Source organism: Hippoglossus hippoglossus, chromosome 5, assembly GCF_009819705.1.
Source record: "Hippoglossus hippoglossus isolate fHipHip1 chromosome 5, fHipHip1.pri, whole genome shotgun sequence".
NCBI lineage: Eukaryota > Metazoa > Chordata > Actinopteri > Pleuronectiformes > Pleuronectidae > Hippoglossus > Hippoglossus hippoglossus.
In genome coordinates, this window is record NC_047155.1 from 23,882,595 (window position 1) to 23,902,190 (window position 19,596).

At 42.7% G+C, this 19,596-nt stretch overlaps 1 protein-coding gene across 7 annotated transcripts in view; it reads right to left on the bottom strand.

The window, feature by feature from the left end:
* itpr1b (inositol 1,4,5-trisphosphate receptor, type 1b) overlaps positions 1-19,596 on the bottom strand; it is an 88,154-nt gene that overhangs the window by 14,749 nt on the left and 53,809 nt on the right. For all 7 annotated transcript variants that reach the window (XM_034586628.1, XM_034586623.1, XM_034586627.1 and 4 more), the window contains 9 exons: positions 14,607-14,790; positions 13,978-14,240; positions 13,130-13,330; positions 10,617-10,727; positions 10,042-10,137; positions 9,834-9,968; positions 9,304-9,411; positions 8,722-8,953; positions 5,019-5,141 (listed from right to left, as the gene is read on the bottom strand). In XM_034586628.1, the coding sequence (XP_034442519.1) occupies positions 5,019-5,141; positions 8,722-8,953; positions 9,304-9,411; positions 9,834-9,968; positions 10,042-10,137; positions 10,617-10,727; positions 13,130-13,330; positions 13,978-14,240; positions 14,607-14,790 (1,453 nt within the window). The remainder of the gene's footprint in view (positions 1-5,018; positions 5,142-8,721; positions 8,954-9,303; positions 9,412-9,833; positions 9,969-10,041; positions 10,138-10,616; positions 10,728-13,129; positions 13,331-13,977; positions 14,241-14,606; positions 14,791-19,596) is intronic.

A 19,596-nucleotide genomic window follows, 5' to 3' on the forward strand; every position in this document is an offset into this window, starting at 1 on the left:
AATGTAAGTCAATGTGACACCCTCTGAAGTCATGGAGACACGACTCTCTGTGTGTGTGTGTTTGTGTGTGTGTGTGAGTACTGAGGGGTTTACACTGCAGTTATGTATTCCACATCAATCATTGTGGATCAGCAAAGCATGAGATGAGCTCACCGGGCACCGTTTAGAGCCAAGTCCTGAGGAGCATGCAGCAGCAATACCAATTCACTCACTGTTAATATTATTTCCCTGTGTTGTTAACACACACCAACACATTTATCAAGCTGGAAAGATCAGTCAGGTTTTCTTTCCTCGAGGCACCATGAGGACTTTCAATGTCTCCCTCTGTGCCCTCCGTTCTGAGGCCTCCTTCTTCTCGCCTCTCCGGGCACAGATCACATGACAGGTACTCATTGCATAACTCCCCGACTGGCTAAAAATACACTTGGCTTTATCTGAATTCACCGGGGACGGTCCTGGGCACTGCTCGCGGACTTGGCAGCCAACCCAGACGAAGCGGCGTGGAATACACAAACACCTACAGTCTAAGATCAGTCGTCTCTGCTTACTCTGCAGATACATGAAGATAGAGACAGTGACCTTTACACTAAAACCGCTCACATTAAACCAAAGTGAATCCAAGTGCAGCCTGATGGGATCTGTCTGCTGCACCGTGAAAACTGGTTATACTTCACTTCTCCTCAATTCTGCCACTGTTTGACTTAGAGCACAGCATTAAGCTTCAGGAGGTGTGCAGCCTGGGGTTACTTAAGGTGTTCACAACCAGTTTCTTTTCAAATAAACCAACCAGAGGGAACATTCACTGAGAGACATGGTTTTTCTTCACGAATAAAATTCACGATTAAAATTGCCTGCACATCTTCCCTCATAATTCCACAAATGTCTGTCTGCGTTTGTCTTATCGGCTTCACGCTTGAAATGTGTTTTGTTAATGTGCCAGTGAAATGCAGTGCCGGGTTTGGTGTGATTTGGACACGTGATACATTCAATATTAATACAAATGTAACAAACAGGCGACAGGCGCACTGTAGCTGTCAGTGGGGGGGGAGGCAACATGCTCACAGTCAGACTATGGAGCGACTTGAACATCTACGTCCTTTTATCTCACCATGTTGGAGTGACACGGACATTCACGGGTGCTGATCTCTGTCATGGCAACAACATTAATTGAATTACTTTCTGTTTGGCAATTTGTCTTCAAACTAAAAACACATTCAATATCCACTGTGAAATAAAAAAATCTTCGCTTGATAACTAGCAAACATCACTTCAAACCACCTCGCACTGATTGGCGTGTCCTGGCATGAACCACTAAGCTCTCACATGACCTCTGACACTGAAAACCACATGCAGTTTCTAGAGTTAAGCTAACAACCTCTTTTTTTGGTCTCTTCTGTGTCGCTTTGAGGAAGTTCAAACAAAAGGGACCTCGCCGTTTGACCCCAGATAGAACAATTGAAAGTTTATGTGAATCACAATGTGTGTCTTCTCTCTGCTGCCCTGCACGAGAACAATGGAGGCCTTAATGGCTGCGGCTTTTCACATCCCCACAAACACTGCCCTCGAGGAGAACTGAGAGAAGGCGTAACGACGGCGAAACAGACAGAAAACTGAAACGGTGTATGAAAACATGCTCAGGTCTGTCCCTTATGTCCCGATGTTATTACCCACCCAGCTCTGAAGTAATCTCTTACACTTCGTGACCCAGCACAAGACACATGTTCACAACCTAAATCTGAAAATGTAGGTCATATGACAGAAGCTGACTGACCAGGGGTTAATATGGTGTGGGCAGCGAGGTCAAATATGTAGATCCCACAAAGAAGCTCAATAATCCCTTTTTTTCTTGGTCATTCCTGTTAGAGGAGAGTTGTTTTCCTTTATGTTCTTTATTAACTATTAGTTAAGGAAGTTATGTTTTCAGCCCAGTTTGCCTGTTTCTTTGTAAGGAAGATTAAAAAAAAACAAGGAAGGATGTGGTGGTGTTCAGGGAAAAGCCCAGTGAATCTTAGTGTGAATCCAGATAAGAGGACTGACCCAGGATTTTCTTTTCACTTCCTTCACGTTGCAAGATAGTGTGTTTTTCAAGATTTTCACCATTTTCCCAAAACATTATTCATGGATTTTGACGAAAAGGTACATTAAGTGAAGTGATTAATGAATTAAAGATAGGATCTGACAAAATAAAACTATTGATCCCATAGTGAGGAACTTCCCTTGTTTCAGCAGCACACAAGTCAGAATGAGGTAGAGCAGAGAATAAAAAAAAGGCTAAAGAAGAAAAATAAAAATACACGTGCACATACATATACGCCAACTGTTGGGTCTTGGCGGAGGTATACACTCTACTGAGTGCCATTCTTCTACATCTACTAACAATTAACATCTAACATTCTTATTAATTATTAAATAAATTCAAACATCAGTAGATAAGATAGTCTAACCCAATCAAAACAATTATTACAGACTGGATTTATGTCATTGTTTTCAAAATACTTTTCAGTTTCATTACGCATGTTCAGGTCATAAGGGAGGGGTGGTAGGCATTGGTCTATTCTCAAATGGATTGTCACACAACTCCAATGCTTCATGTCAGGATCAACAAATTCAAATATCACACCAAATCCATAAAATGTAGGATTTCATTAGATCAACTGATCGACTTCAGCTGATGATTTAACGGTTTGTTTGGTTTTAATGCACTTCAATACCACTAAGCCCCAAGTCATGAGCTCTTTCCAGTCATGAATACAAACTGAATGCAGAGCCCAGTCAGAAACTGATAATTAAGACTGGGAAGTACCTCAGAATATGAAAGGAGGATCGGATGCAAGAAAAACTAAAGTTAAGCAATAGATGACATCACCTGCACTTTCAGTATTAGAATGAATGTTGTCAGACGAGAGCTGGATTTTGAAACATGTTTGTCACCACATCAACATTGGGCTGTCTCGTAAAAGGCTGCTCAGTAAAGGTTTGTGGGTGGTTCTCTACTTTCCCTAAGAGACAAGTCAAACTGAGGATACGAGGTAGGGTGACTATTCGATAATCTGCTCTGGTGTTCACAGAGGTGGCCACTTTTACAGTCAAGGCTCAAATTTCATGACACTGACCCAAAGACCAAAACTATATTGGCACTCGGACGGCACAAACCTCCACCAAGGTTCAACAGTCCCCTTATGAAACCACATCTAAATTCACTCATTCACTCATTAAAATCCCTGGATTATTCTCAGAGGTGAAAAACACCCTATCTCACAATGTTAAAGAACGTGAATGTAAATCGTCATTTAATAGGTTCTTCCTTGGGTCAGGTGGTTTTCATGTAGTACTGCTAACAAACAAATAAATATACTAGAAGGGCAGTCTGCGAGCTCATACCTCCGCCAAGGCTAATTCCCCCTCTCGCCATGTCAAAGCAGAGTTTTCCCATTAATCAACTACGCCATGTTCTAATGTTTCCCACCACGGTATCATACACTTCCCATAATAACATAAATGATCTCTAGCTTGGTGTTTTGCTCCGTTTGCTGCATTGTACAGCTGGGTACAGAGGTATTTGCTGTGGGCTGGCTCATGCTATCCCTTAATCACATCTCAGTTTCAGCTGCAGTTTTGCCGATACCCCAAAGTGGCATGTCATGCAGTTCGTGAGATCTTCTCTTTCACTCTTTAGTCTGTGCACCTGTCACTCGGGTTTTGCTGCACGTGAGAGCAACCTTTGCGCATGTGCACCCCCCATTCTGTGGGAAACGTTGCAAAGAAAGTAAAAGAAGATTTCTGGATCCCCCTGATCCAGATCCGAACCAAAATTTGATGGATTCTTCTTTGGATCATACCACACCCCTTGCACATAATTTACAGAAAATCAGGAAATAAACAGATTGAATCAAAGATGAAGTGTTGTGGGTTACATGAGAGTAAAGTAAGATGTCCGACATGTGACTTTTCTGTTTGTGTATCTGTAGCTTATCAGGTGTCCCTTTTCAGACATCTCAAGACATGGGATTATGTTTCCAGCTGGGAACCCAGGCCTTATCGGGAGATGGAGTTTTTATGTCATTCTATACACTGACAAATACACACAGATACAGACCTGGTTACCACAAGTGACGGAGCAGATTCAGACCAAAGACCAGCCAGAGAATGACACTAGAAATCTGATAACATGTGAAGTCATGTCTTGGTGTCGTATCTCGGAAACGTAACAGTATCTATCAGGTAAGGACCAAATTAAGAGCAAATCCATCTTGGCCCTCGGCGACAGGGCTGCAGTTTCACATGTAGACTGTCAGCTAGGAATACATTCTCATCACAAGTCCTCCACCTGTGTTGAAACTCACTTTGGTTAGGGAGGTGTGAGGCTACACCCAAACCACAGGCACAGGAGCACACAGTGTTCTGTATAGTCCTGCACACACGTAACACTAATAATACATCTCAGCGTGAGTGATCTGATTAGACGTCAGCAGCAGCGTATTCCTGTATGACTGCATGTGCTGGGACACAAAGGCTCAAGCCGGATCAGGAGCTGAGGAAGCAAGTGTCCAGTGGGAAAGCAAATATCCCCCTAACTGCAGAGAATGATCTGTGTTGAGGTCTTGATAAAACTTGGCTCATGATTAATTTGGATTTTTTCAAGGTGGAGGTCAAGTTGTTGTTGTCAGAGTAAAGAGTCCGTCAGTTAAGCATTGCCCTCTTACAACACGACAACAACCACTTGGCTTTAACACACTGTGCCGCTGGATGGTTTTTCCACTTTTTCACGCCCTGCAGCTGCACCTGTCAATTAGCTTAACAATCCATTGACCTTGTTTCTTCTCTTAAATTATCACTGCCGTACAGGTTTCTGGTAATGCACGATACAGTATGTACTCTATTCCTCCGGCCACACCCCAGGCCTTTCCTGAAGTGTTGATGTCTGTGTCGATCACTCCAATTTCCTGTTGTAATAGTTGAACTATTATTAACCACATTGTTCTCACACACGCACACGGTGAAGACTGTAGGTGACTGACCTCCGCGGATGCCCTCCAGAGGGTAGAAGAAAGCCACGAGCAGGTTCATGAGCACAGCCAGGTTGAAGGAGATGCTGCTCCAGAAAGACATGTTCCTGGAGCACCAGTACAAGATGGGCTGGGCTGCAGGACAGGAGGGTGGAGAGGCAGATTCATATAAGTTGTTGTCCTGCAGAGAGTCAGCACTGCAGCATGAGGAACATCATGCACACTATACTATACTCCACATGAACCGTGCTAAAGAGCAAACACAATTTATCAAACCGTTTCACTTTGCAGTAAAAATAAAACACATGAAAACAAAGAGGTGAAACGTGCATAGATTTTGTGACTTAAATGCCATTTCCAGTCAAATGTAGTCAAAGCCTGTCCGACATAAACACTGATATTCATTGATCGCACCTTGTCCAGTGCTGCCAACAGTTTTAACATTCACACTTTGGACAATATCTCAGCATTGTAGCTGTGGTATAGTTCAGGTCAGGTTAAAGATCATAGATATGACAGATTGATTACGAGTAAAGTTTGGTTAAGGTTGGGCAACGTAAACAATTAGTTAGCATCAACCAGATGTCTTAACTAGTCCCTGCACTGATACTGACCAGTGGCTCTGGATGTAAATCATGAGGTGTGGAAATGTTAAGGGTTGAGATGCAACAGTCATAGACTTACTTTTGTGTTTGGCTCTAAATAAATAACTCAACAGCATACATCTGTCCGTGTGCTTCTTCACAGCAGCAGAAAAATGTTGCAATGTTTTTGTTGTCCAACTAGACTTTAATCCTCTAATACAACAGGGTTTTAGGGCCATATGGAAAAAAAGGAGATTTTCGAGAATAAAGTTTTAACTCACAAGTCGTTATTTTAGCAAAAATATGTTATTATTAATTCTATTAAAAGTTAAAATTAGGAGAATAAGTCGTATTATTAAAAGAACAAAGTCTTATTTTAAAGGTATAGAAGTTGTAATTTAAGTAGGAAAAGTTATAATATTTCAAGAATAAATTCCTAATTTGACAAAAAAAGGTTGTGACAACATTTCCTCCTTCCTCCACAAAGGAGGCAACTTCCTCCAAATCCATGTGGGTCTTTCTTTGGAATAGAGAACTTCTTTCGAGAGAATTTATTCACGTGAAATTACGACTTCATTCTTGTAATATTACGACTTTGCCCCAACACTCTATCGGACTGATTAATTTTAAGTCGAGCATTAAATTTGTGATTAGACAAATGTAGTCAATTTGGGGTCAAATGTTAAAAGGGGGTCTGTGTGGTTTTAAGTCCCATAACATGCAGCAAATCTGTAAACAAAGGCTTCACTTTGAAGTGTAAAATCAGGCAAAGCTTGAACCCATTTTAGGACACAGAACCCACTGTCATGCACATTTCACACTCTAAAGGATTTTCTACTCTGAGGAGTAAAAGCACATGAATCTGCATCTATATATGCCCGGCCAACACTATTCTGAGTCCGGATGTTCTTCAGAGGAGAACTGATGGTGGCACTTTTAGCAGCAGAAGTCAATATATTTATGACAAGTGGATTAACACCAGTGAAAAAATATGGTCTCTAAACCATCTTCCTTCAGGCGGGACCATGGGACAGGTCACGCTCCAAAAGCCAGACAAAGAGAGCAGCCACTTCACAGACAGAGAATGAGTCAGGGTTAACCGGGTCAACAGGGACGTGCCCTGGTTATAGATGAACTCAGGATAGTGCTCTGGCCGTCCAGACTATGGTATTTAAGATTAGTGAAAAAACAAAAGCTTAAAACAAGGAGAACTAGGGATTTATTCCATGTGAACATTTTTCTGGATCACCTACAAACAGTTTCTACTGGTTTTCTGTTCCTGACTCAGGAGATAACCTGTGTCCACTACCCAGCCTCGACTAGTCTCCAGTTGGTGGTGCCATTTCAGATGTAAAACATGTGACTGAACATAAATTGACCCCTGTAGGAAGGGACTGACATGGAGCAACCTGGTGACTCAAGCTGTTTTCAGACAAGACCTGCAGAGGAAATCTAGAGAATGGGGTCTGGTCTTTCTCCGCAGTTTTCTGTTCACACATGAACAACGGGAGATTCACATCTCAGACAAGTTCACAACAGCAACAAATCAACTGCAGGATTCAGCAGACAGAGGCAGGATGTAACATATTCATTCTGCTGCTGAGATCACATGTTTTTGTTTATAGCACATGAACACCGGCATCTGCTTTTATCACCGCAAACCTTCTTGACACCTACATCAGTGTCATGTAAGTGTATGGCTCAGCATTTTCATCTGGTGACATTTCTTTTCTTTCATTTTTTTCATTTTTGCTTCTGTTGCATGTTAGACATCAACCTCCCCACTCCAGCGCAGGATCCTCTGCTGGGGTCTCACATTGGCTCCTCCAAACTTCCTGCAGACTTTATACTACAGGGGGCCAGGCGGAGAAAGTCTGCAGAAACTCCAGAGGCTCTCACTCAGACATTTGCGTTCACACATGCACCTCCTCTGGAGAAACTGCAGAGGATCTCCGGAGTTCAGTCTGAAAGCAGCGGAAGTTGACAGGATTCACACTCTCATCTGAGGCCAATTGTCTCCATCACATGTCACATCAATTTTCTTTACATATTTCCTGCCTGTTCAAAGTTTTCTGTCCACATAATGCCCATATAAAGCAGAAAAATGGCACACACCAGCCACAGCTTTTTTTCCCCAGACAAAACACTTCATTAACTTATAATAAAACTTATCATTTAAACAGTTTACATGTTCTCTTCACTTCCATTCCTCCAGGGTTCAGAGATGAGGGAGCAGAGTTCGGCCCCTTTTCACACGTGAATCCTACAATATATTTCCCAGTTCAATCATCAGAACAAGTTTGTCACGTCTGCTTATCAATATATTTTGTTTTTATGTATTTCTCCGTTAGTGCTACTATACTTTAACAACTGAATGTTAAAAAAGTCTAAAAAGTAGAGTCAAAATTCATGTATATTAACAAGAGTTTATTGTAACTTTGGATCTTTCTGTTATTGTGAGAGCTAATAAAAACTTTATTCAGTCAGATAATAAAATTACAGAAATGAAATAAAACTATTTGGCAGACTCTATCTTGAAAATGAGATAAGCAGCTGTCTTCACGGCTTTACCAATAATGAACTGCTAGAACTGTTAAGTTTAACTGGCTCTCATTAGCCAATCACAGACCAGTGTAGAAACAGATCGAGTTAGTGTGCTTTGTTAACAATTTATTATCTCTGTCAGGGAAGTTATCTTTTCACGCCTGTCCATTTGTTTGTCTGTTGATTTGTTTGTTTGTCACCAGGATTAAGCAAAAACCTACTTAACAGAAATCCGGGAGTTTCTTTTTACTTTTTTTTAAAATATTTTCACCTGGGAATAATTCATGGATCTTGCTATATGAAATCATGTTTAGGGCATTGGTATCTATGAATTCTGGAACATATATTGGATCTAGTGAATTAAGATGTGGCCTCGAGGGGACTATTGGGCCTTGATGGAGGTCTGTCCTCTACTGAACGATATTCTATGTATGGTAGATGGAACATGTGTGAAGGCTCTTTGCAGAAGACATGACCATTACAGACATAATAAGCTTTTTTTCTTGTCAGTGACCCCTGGAGGGATGGGACGAGGAAAGCGTATAAACTTGGCATTTGAAGGTAAAGAGTTGAGTAGAAAGACGTACAGGGAACCGTGTTGGTGTTACCAGTGGCCTCTTGAGTGCCTCGCAGCTTCTTCTGCCAGTTCATCTCATTGAACAGGTCCTCGGAGCTCAGAAAGAAGTCATTGATCTTACTGCCCTGCTCGTCCCGCTCAGTGGTGTAGTAGACGCGCAGCTTGGACTCTTGGGTGAGGAACTCGCAGATGTTCGGGACAGGAAAGACGATCTGCTCCATGGTGCGATCGAGTCGCACGATCTGGACAGAAGCACAGCAGAGGCCACTAATCACAGAATCCCTGTCACTGTAAACCCTGACAGTGAACCGACAGCTTCTTTGGTTCAGAACACTGCCACAAATCAGAATTACTTCTTTTCACTGCCTATGCACAACAAAACGTGCACACATGCCAAAGGTGCTAGTCATTCTGTCAGGGTACAGGGTGAGACTTAATAAAGCATGCCAGCAAAAACAGCATCACATGACTTAATTTGAATGCCAACCCAGGCACAATCGTCTCATGCTGGCACAGATCTCTTAAAATATTAAAATTATATTAATTTAAAAATAAAATGCAAACATGATCCAGCCTTATTCAGAAAACTAACCTCGATCTGAGCCGTGTGTTTGGCGTAGAACTCGAGTGCCTCGTCGCCCTCTCCGTACGTCCCCCCCGGCTTCAACATGGCCTGCAGCTCCTTGTTGTGACGCGCTAACTGAAATGACAACCACCATCATCGAAACAATGACAAACACATCACACATTCATCCCAGAGAACAAGATTTATTATCAACATTGCTTTGCTTGACAGTAAATGTTTGAGCTTTACATGTGCAGCAACTGAGGAAACATGGCTGGTATTTAAGAGCTGCTATTTAACAATGCATGCCATTAATTCCTCCTTTCCATTCAACCACAAGGCTGCAGGGTGTGGACTGACATTGGTTGATGCATAACTATAACTGCTCACGCCATGATTTAGCAGCCATAGAAAACGACATCGACGTGCAGAAACAGTGAAGCCATTGAACTTCCATCGGTTATGTACCATGTTATTATATACCATATGCATGTGATACAGCGTTTGCTCCAAAGTGTGACATCCTCTGCTGACGTTAAGGATAGTCGGCGGCTTACTTGATGTGCCAAGATGTAGATATTATGGCCGACGTTCAGTGGGGACGCCGAGTGCTCCTCCTCGCCATCCTCACCCTCCTGTGGCTCCTCCACCTCGATCTCCCCCTGCATGTAGGCCTTTTTTATCACCTCCACCTGCAACAAGACAGAAGACTGTCACATACATCCACTTCCGACCATGTCTTGATTTGAATTAGGTCATACGCACCAGCTCTTTAGGCCTCATGTTGTACAGGATCCTCTCTGCGTTCTCGCTGTCATGGCGACTCTCCATGATTGCAAGAAGAAGCTTGGAAGCATTATTCTACAGAAAGATAATAGAGAACTGATGTTCAGTTTTCCACACAGAACACAAGGATCATTCATACAATTACACTTTACAATGCGTCAAATGTGTATTTTTAGCCACCATTGTTACAAGATTCTCTCAACTCACTGATTTCTTATAAAAGATAATCTCTAAAGAGATGTGTGTCTTCAGTTTAGCCTGGAGATGTGACGGAGATCACAATCATTACACTTCTGAATACTGTCTGTGATTTAATTAGCACAATAATTCCACAAGTTTATGTCATGTCAGATTTTTATGTTTTAAAACTCTCACTGATTTTAATCTCTGGTGTTTTCGTAACAAACTCATGCGATGTGTTGTTAGCGTGAGACCAGTTTTTCCACAGGAGAAAGAAAAATAACAGCATCAATCAGGAAAGACACAAAACGTCTTGTGTAACACTCATTTTGCAGTTTGAAGTGTTTCTTCTCATCAAACCGGTAATAACTCACTTTGAGTTCAAGCACCAGGTCCATCCTCTTCTTGCCGAGGGGGTTGATGTCGTTGAGGATGAGAGCGATGATGATGTCGATGCCGTTGCACTCATGAGTGGCGATGCAGTTCTGAAGAACCAATGAAATGACAGTAAATTAAAGTGTTTTTTATATTCTGTAACAATGTTTTCTGATGTAAAAACACAGCAGTATGACAGGTAAATATGTTCAATCTAAAAGTTAAATTCCCATGGTTTACTCACTGTTTTTACTGATGCTAAATTATGACATTATCTTTAACAAACTTAAGGGTTAACAGCTTTGCCATTCACCCATCCACACACATTCACACAGTGCATCTGTCACACATCACTCACACACACCAGCAGCCGACCTGCTCCACCTCCTGAGCCACAGCCTCTGGGTTACCTCCGCCAAGACCCAAGTGTCCCCTTAAATTCAATTGATAGAGAACTGATTCCCTGGTCACTGGGATTCAGGAGACTCTTGAGCTGAGGGTGGCATGCATGCAGCTGTTCTCACTTTCATGTGCATGATTATCTGTGTGTGTGTGTGCAATGGAATATAGTCACATACAAGGATCATGTATCATGTATGTATCTGTGGTTTCAGGTATTTGTGTGAATGTATATGCAAACATGTTTATATCCATACCACCATTTATTCCTCATAACTGTATAAAGTATAACTCGTAATTGCACTACATGTGCTGTGTCATGTACCGCCCAACGCTTACAAACAAACCAACAAACAAACAAACGGACAGGGATGGAAACATAACCACTTTGGTGGAGGGGAAAATTGTGATCCTTACAGTCATCAAAACAATTCTCAAACCGTTTGAACAATAAAATACACAGATAAGCTGAGTATTAAGAAGTTTGGGATACTTTGTCTCTTTCTGAGATGGGATTGATTTACAGCATCCTGGATCAGGCTGAATTCAAACCTCTGTCTGGGAGAAAAAGTCAGATTTTAACTGTATCTGGCAAACTAATAGAATTTTAATTCACTGGCATTTGTTCCCTTCATGGTGCTTCAAAATTTTAGCAACCTCAACCCGGTCATGTGCTGATGAGGTGGGTCACATTTTATTATTCTTGGTCTAATTTCATGAGTATTGGCTTTGTGCTCACAGATTCCTGTTTATTTTGCCAAAACATGTGCCACGCCCCAAAACGAATCCGTGGCCTGTGGCGGCCAAATGGTTCAGTCCCAGCGTGTTGATACAATTTGATCAAGATGCTTGATACCACACAAATAAAACACCAGCAGAAACAATACAAGCACTCAATGGATATGAACAGAGAGCTTTGTTGCTCTGGCAATCCCCCCTCCCAGCAGTGTTTTGGAGGAGCTGTCAAATAGCAAACTGCATTTTATCCAGTTACTTATTTAGTCATGCCAGTCACACTTGCCATCGAATGACCCCGCAGCGGCAGAGGATGCCACCATCATGTGAGCAGAACGAGCAGAGCGGTTCCATGCCAGAGAACAAACACAGGCACGCTGCCCACAGCAGCCTGGAGTTAACACTGCTGTGGAAAGACAAGCGGCTGGGTAGCGTCATCGCAGCAGCAGCAGGGTGCTGGGCATGAAGAGAGTGAACGCACAGGACTACTTACAGCACCACCCAAACAAAACCGCCATGAAGTATGACTGTTAGAATGAAAAGGTCACTCTGATGTAAACTGAGGCCAGTTTGTAATAGTGAAATTGACAAATGAAAAAGTTACATCGACTATGTCAGTGCCTGTTCTGAACCTGCCTGTTTGGAATGGACTGTTCTCTTGTCCTGTGTTAAAGCTCAGGAGCTACTTCAGAATTATTCCTTGTCATCAGTGAGTCCTCCTCAAACAGTTCTACAATATACTGTCACTTTATATTGTTTATGTGCTGGATGTTGTGTGCAGAGCTTTTTATAAACAGTCTATGGTGCAGAGTTAGAAAACTTTGTGCTCATCCTACCTGGTTTATCTGCAGTAAAGTTATTAGTAATTTGAAACAGATTTTGCTTGATTACTGTTTATTAGTGTGTTTATAAGTTTGAATTAATTGACTCAACTGATGTCTGCTATTTCAGAGGTCTGATAAGTAACCGACACAACCTTCAGACCCACGTCCACAACTTTTCAAAAATAAAAGCTCTGTAATTCAGCTTAATTTAAAGCATTGTGGCAATAAAACCAATGCTGTGCTCTTACTTTGAAGACAAATTGCCAAAGAGGAAGTGATTGTATGACAGTTGTTGCCATGACAGAGATTTTTATTAGTATTGACCGGATCAGGTTTTCAAATTGCACCAAAATTGGCACTGTGGTTTCTCAGGCATTTTACTAAATAAATGCCAAGCGTGAAGCCAATAAGATAAACCATTCACAATATATATGTTCCACATACAGACAGACAGGCGGACATTTGTGGAATCAGTCGGTAGATGAAGAATAAGAATAAATAAGACTTTAGGATTATGAGCCTCAATAAATATGTTCTGTGCGCACGTGTATCACCTGGTTCTCATGACAGGGACCTTGGCAGTACTCGGTCAAGCTCTCCACGGTCTGGTTGATGAGGCCGACGTTCTTCTCGTTGATGTAAAGTCCCAGCAGCCCCAGTCCTCCCGTCGTGCTGCCGCAGATACAGTCCAGGAACTGCAGCGTCTCGCACACCAGGTTATAGTTGTTTTTGTTGTTCTGGTTACGCAGAAAGTTCTGGATGATGGACGGAGATAAAATGAAGACTCACTATAGGCACACCAGACAATTGGTACTAGAAACTCTCTTTTAAGCTTCTACTCAAGAAATCCCCCCAAAAACGTTCTTTCCTTCTCTTATGTAAACATGTAATTCATCAACCGTGCCTTGTCTTCTGTTTAAGCATGCAAACCTCTGCAGCAGCCAGACAGTTACTGCAGCCGTGTCTTTGGAAGGATTAAAAACATTATATTGATCATCTGTGCTGCGTGGTTTGCAGTGAATCAATGTATCACCCACACTTGTTCGGGCAAGTTGGAGTAATTCAGCACTGATCCAACAAATATCAAACAGAGGCCTGTCCCGGTTTGAGGTGTAAACAGAATCAGTGCGAGGAGGAAGTCTTTCTGTCTGGGCCTGCAGGAGCTCTCCATTACCAAACACACACAACTCACACTCCTCATACTGAAACCAGACCAAGACAGGCTTAGATATGGAAACAGCTGCATCAGGAGGTTATGCAAAAGGTGACTATTTTCAGCTTGGTTTCGTTTCTGTATAAACGAGTGTGGTGATTGAAAATCAGATTGCGGGTCAGGAAATGTTAGCGTGTCATGGGACCATGGGGGGGGGGAAAGCCCTGACAAACTGCAGCAGTGGCTGACCTGCAGATCTCTGTTGTGGTTTTCACAAAGCAGCTGCATGAGGCGTAGGATGGGCTGCATGATGGTGATGATGACGCTCATCTCGCCCTCTTCCTGGCCCTTGTCGACGGTCGGGACAGGCGTGCCTTCGGCAGCAGCCTGGTGCTCTTCGGCTTCAGCCTCGCGGCGGTAGGTTGTGAAGGCCTTCTTGGTGACGGCGGAGGCCTCCACCAGCTGCTCCTTCACCTCCTCGGTCACCACGGCCACCACCGCTACATCTTTGACTGACCACAGGTAGAGGAGAGTGAGTAAAACATCACAATGAGTCCTCATTTGAAGAAGTCACATATTCATGCACCTATTCTTATAATCATTGACATGCATAGGGAGTTTTTTCAGGGACAAATAACGTTTTATTAACCTGTGTTTATTCAGGAAGAGTTTGACTTCATGCTGTAATAAATGACTTCAAATCAATAGAGAAAATTAAAGAGTAAACTCAAAAACAAAAGGCCTTTAGGGCACAGAAGTCAACCGAGGGGAATTCTTCTCATTCTCGCTCGTTTATGGTGTCAGGCGTGATTCCCTTAAAGACCATGATCTCACTCATATTACTCTTATGTTGGCAACCTAAACTCCAGACCCCTGACCTTTCTTGCGTGTTGGCACGTCTTTGTCTGGCAGCTCCTCGTCCTTTTTCTTGCTGCCCAGGTCACTGGTGTTGACCGTTACGGTGGCTTTGATTTCCTGCTGCGCCAGTTTCATGCGCTCATAAAACACCTTAAAGAATTTCTCTGACTTGTTGTCTCCTGTCAGACGATGGAACAATGACCGCTGGAAGAAGAATATGAGAGAGGACAATGTGTGTGATTAATGCAGCAGTTCACGCTCAGTTATATTCTTGTCTCACACTATATATATGCACACACACACACACACACACACACACACTCACATATATGTATATAAACAAAACAAAGTTTTTTAAAATTTTAATTACGATGTCAGCGAAGGTGTTTTTTTTTTTTGTTCTACCAACTTGCTGATCCAAGGTGGTTGACTTACAACCTATCCCCAGCAAATGCACCAACATTTCACCAGTGATGTTTCTTTTTCAAAAATCACCTCAATCCGAGAACAAGGTGATCAAAGTCAGAAGATTTGTTATTCAGTAACTTCTTTTCAGTGTCCCGTTGCCTCAGTTTCTGCAGCGTGCAAACACAGAGTCAGATGTTTGATGAGCCGCTGTTACATAAGGCTCCTCACATTGGCAGGAAAAAACGCTGAGGCCTCTTCGTGCTCACCTGATTTCACACCATCTGCTCTCTCACACCCCCCCCCCCCCCTCCTCCCCCCTCAGGGCACGACAAGGCTCATGGCACCCGAGGACTACACAGGGTGTGAGCTCATACAAACACACAAGCAACAGCAAAAGACAATAATTGGGATTTTACATGTAGCCAAACTCAAATTCCTGCAGATAGTAATGCTGCAGTCCCTGCTTTGACCTGATGTACATGCATCTGCTGTGTGTATAAACACAAGGCATGCCGACATGAGACAGTTACACCTGCAGGAAACACAGCTGTAGAAACATGTTCATAAAAATTTTACAAATTCGACATTTGCGTGATTGCAACAGTCGTCACGTTTCTGCCTACGTCAGCATTTCAGCTATGCAACAGTTAGAGTTTTACAACGGCGTGAGCCACAGGTTTGTGAAGAGGAGGTAAGGGCGGAAATATTTCTGCATATATGAATCACACAAAGAGCACTCTTGTGCACGGAGCTTGTTTTTCTCCAGCAGGCTCATACACTCTGTCCCATTTTTCCCTTCGACAATCCCTCCTTACATAAGACCTGTAATCAGCTGAGTGGTTACAGTGAGGGCACACGGCGTCTTGGCTCGAACGCTGTTACATCAGCCTGCGGAAAGCGAGTGGTGGAAAGAGGGAAAGGGAGAGGGAGAGAGGAAAACCCTGTCCTTGTTGTCGGTGCCAGAGCGGCACGGATTGAATGTGTGGTGTGAAGGGCAGGAGGGAGGGTCTCAAAAAAAAAAAAAGGGAGGGGTGGGGGGGGGGTCACGTCAATGCAAGCAGGAGTTATCGCAAACATGCTTTTTCGATTCTGGGGCAGTTTTGAAAGACTGTTACATAAGACTGGAGCCAGGTTCAGCTCAACTCTGTCAAGTTTCTGAAAAGACTAGAAAAACGTGTAAACATTGACAGAACCTGCAGGTCCAACGCACGGCACAGCAGTGACTTTATCATCTGCACAGACTGGTTCATAATACGTAAACAGTGAAAGCCACTCAGAGAAGAAGAGTCACCCGACCCAAGTCCTGAGGGATGCAGAACACTTAATGCTTTAACAGTCCGAGTTGTTTTGCCGCTTGTTCTTTTTAGTCAACAGTTTGTTCTCGCTTGTTTTTCCAGCCGCCGTGTTGTTGACGGGATGAGGACCGTTAGTGATCTGATTAAGAGGCAGACTTATGCAAGTGAGCGAGCCGACAGCTCCAGGACAGCAGCTTTACAAGGTTACCATATAAAAACAGACCTCATGACTGTGGCCGTAGAAACACACTCATGCAATGGGAATCATTTTGTAAACTTGTTTGTCTTATACGGAAGACTTAAAGGGATAGTTCACCCAAAAATGAAAATTCACTCATTATCTACTGACCACTATTCCGATGGAGGGGTGGTCGAAGGGTTTGAGTCCACAAAACACTTTTGGAGTTTGAGGGGTAAACGTGTTGCAGCCAAATCCAATACAATTGAAGTAAGTGGTGACCGACAGATAAAAAAAACATAAAATGTCATCCAAGTGTCCACAAGCCCCGACATTCAAATTTAATTCAATTGTATTGGATTTGGCTGCAAAGCTCTTTACCTCTGAAGTGATTTAAAATTTTTCTGTGAACTATTCCTTTAAGTCACAGTTTCCTTAATTTTGTATTATATTTAATTTAGACAGAGATATTGCATTGCTCCTTGTGTTTTGAAAATCCTTTTTTATGAGTTTGAACTATAAAAGTTTGTGCGGCATCAAAGATATTTTATGAGAAACACTGCAAAATAATGTAAATAATAATCAGCTCTATAAAGAATAAATGCGATAAAGTTTATTTTGGCCGTGAAACATCACATCATGGTTTTAGGTAATTTGCTCATGGATCCCAGGCCTGAATTAAACACTGTCACTCAGTAAAGCACCTCCACCTAGGCCCAACAATACCCCTATGAAACCACATTTAAATTGACTAGATCCAGTCTTTATTTGGATCTGTATTAAATTTCATACACTCATAAATATCAGTCTTCTGCCTATGGCTGATCCATGATTTAATCTCTGAGAAATCTATGAAAATGTTGAAAAACAACCGATCTCGCAATTTCAAAGTGAAAAAAAATCCTAAAACCGCCCCCTGATCCAGCTCTACACCAACATGTATTACGTTCTTCCTTGGGTCATGCCCAAACCGCTCCACAAAATGAAATGAAAATAGTTGAGTAGTTTTTGTCCAATCCTGCTTACAAACTAACAGAGGACAACACGACCTCCGTGATAAATACTTGTCCAATAGTGAGTATACGAGCACAGGTACTTTATCACCACTGCTGCTCTTGTGTTTGTGTAATCCCACTTCCTAGCAGAGCTGATGAGAAATCACACAACATGTGATGAGCCTGAGTAAAGATGCACCATCTTACATAAGGAAACAAGCTCAGGTCTCACTGTTGAACATTATGTACCAGGGTTGTAACCCCCACTTCTCCGCCACTGACTGCTGAGTCATTCCACAAAGTAAGTGGTCATCCTCAGCTTCCTCCCCCAGGCAGCTTAGCCCTCTACGTGTCCCACAACAGAGCTGCACTAAGCCTCCTGGGAGCTCCGCTGATCCTGCTGCCGTCAGTCATGTTCGGCACGGCGGGTTTAGGTCGACTCGTAATTGTACGGATTCAACATGGCTGCGCGACGGGGGGGCCTCGCTTCTGATTGCCAAGCGCTTCTACTTTCCTCTCTCCCTTCCTCCGTCAGCTGCCACCCTGGCATCAACACGGGCCAGTTATGTAAGGCCTGTTTATACCAACAGCTCTCTTTCTTATTTATCCATCTCCCGCCTTTCCAGCCCGACACCTTGATGAGTGACAAAGCTATCTCTGTTGTGTACTCTACCCCCGCCCGGCCTGTAACCAAGGAGATGTGCACTTTGAAGCTATGACAAGGTTGCCGATAGGAGGTCGAAATAAAAGTTGAATGCCCAAGACGTCATGCAAAGTCTAAAACAAATGTAGTTACTCTAACATTGAACAAAATGTAAATGTTGTAACTCTAAAGTATATATAGTATATATATATAGTATAAAGTATAAAGTGGGATTTAAGAGGAGATTCCCCCTGCCCACTCTGTGGTTACAGGAATAACTGGCTTGTTGATGACGCAGATGCCGGGAAGCTCACTCTGCAGAAGCTTTTTAAAGCTTTCCAAGAGGTAGTTGTAAAGTGAACTTGAACCAAGTGGCGACGGGCACGTGGGGGGAGGGGTGTGTGTATGTGTGGGGGGGGTGAATTATGCTCTGAAGGGGCTGAGGGTTAGCGGCGTGCCACAACAAGCCTATTGAGTAAGAGTGGTGGCACCTGTTCGCTCCTGTGACAGTTGAGGATCTGAGGTCACGAAGGTCGCGTTGAGTAGATGGATGGCAGACAGGAAGGAGCAGAACATCTACACTCTTACATAACACACACATACACTATCTCTCTCTCGAAGAGCTGTTTTTGGAATAATCTTCCCAGCCTCTAAGTATATCCTGTAGTGTGTGTGTGTGTGTGTGTGTGTGTGTGTGCGCATGTGCTGATGGGGTGTGCAGATGAGCATGCATAGGTGCAGTTTCATGTTATGATACAGTATGAGTGATATGTGTCTGCTCTCAAGTTACACTGCACAACAACCTGGAGCATGGGAGCATACGTGCCACTCAACATGTTATGTTGCAAAACTTTGCTCAACAAAATAAAAAAACATGCATAACACAATTCTTGGCAACCTTGGTGGCAGATCTTTTGGCAACAATGAAAACTTTTCAGCCCTTCGGGTAAACCTCTTTTTTTGAGACGAAGTTCAACTGGTATATGCAGATTGATAAAACGTGGGTAAACCAGATCCAAAATGGCAGTTGACTCCTTTTCTAATTTCCAGCAAAGAAGTTTGTTTTCCTCTGTGTGTCATCTTTAACGTCTGAATATTGAGGCGCTCTCTCACCTCGCTGTCTTGCCAAATTAGTGTGTTCACCCGGGTGTCACTTTTTCCAGCTCTGCTGATCGGAGCCAGAGCAGATTAGAACCTGCGTCTATGCTGCAGAGTAATTTGACCCCAAGAGTAAATCCTGATTGTCTCCATTCCCATTGCAGACAATATCAGATGTGAGTGGGTGTTAATGAGTTTTTTTTGACCAATGGAAAAGGGCAACTTAAATATACTTTCAGTTGTTGTTTTAACTCTACTCACCCCTGATTTTAAAAGAACCCATGTAGCCTTTTTACAGAGTCCTAGGGCTCCTTATATTCGTATGTGCCTTTGATGGTATTTAATCTTTTTTTTTAATCTTTATATTTAAGCAGCAGAATTTCATAGCTTTTA